The following is a 539-nucleotide window of genomic DNA, read 5'->3' on the forward strand; positions in this document are numbered from 1 at the left end:
CTGGAAGAATTCAGTAAAGTCACAGGTAAAACAAAAAGGGATTTAGAATTTTGTTTTGGGAAATCTGTTGTATTATTGATAAATTTTTAAGTGCAGAAAACAAGGAGATAATGTGTTGAAAATTCAAATCTTTTATATCTAAATTGTTTCCTTTTGGGTTTATAGTGGTTTAAAAACACTCCCTCATATCCTTGATTTCTTGGAATGTCACCTTCACTTGGCTCTTGGCTTTTGTCAGAGCCTTTGGTCTATGTCCCTTGGTGAATGAACACCAATGTCCCCCCCCTGCTTCTCACTTCAGGGCCAAGTGAAAGTTCTTACTCCTCCTTTTATATTGACTTGTTTAGATCTTTTCTTGAGACAGCGTCTTGCTGTGGAGTTCAGGCTGCCCTTGAACTCACTATGTAGCCCATGCTGGCCTCAAACTTAAAGTGATCCTCCTGCCTCAGCCTCTCAAGTGGTAGGATTACAAGCGTATGCCACTACCAAGCAAGTATATTTTATATTACAGATATGCATACATTAATAACAGCAATTTT

General features: G+C 38.2%; 1 protein-coding gene across 1 annotated transcript in view; it reads left to right on the top strand.

Moving 5' to 3' along the window:
• LOC101565005 (heterogeneous nuclear ribonucleoprotein R) overlaps positions 1–539 on the top strand; it is a 94,508-nt gene that overhangs the window by 16,695 nt on the left and 77,274 nt on the right. Inside the window, exon 6 of the mRNA XM_012516101.2 lies at positions 1–25. Coding sequence (XP_012371555.1) covers positions 1–25 — 25 coding nt within the window. The remainder of the gene's footprint in view (positions 26–539) is intronic.

Source organism: Octodon degus, unplaced genomic scaffold, assembly GCF_000260255.1.
Source record: "Octodon degus isolate 3935 unplaced genomic scaffold, OctDeg1.0 scaffold00092, whole genome shotgun sequence".
Taxonomy (NCBI): Eukaryota; Metazoa; Chordata; class Mammalia; order Rodentia; family Octodontidae; genus Octodon; species Octodon degus.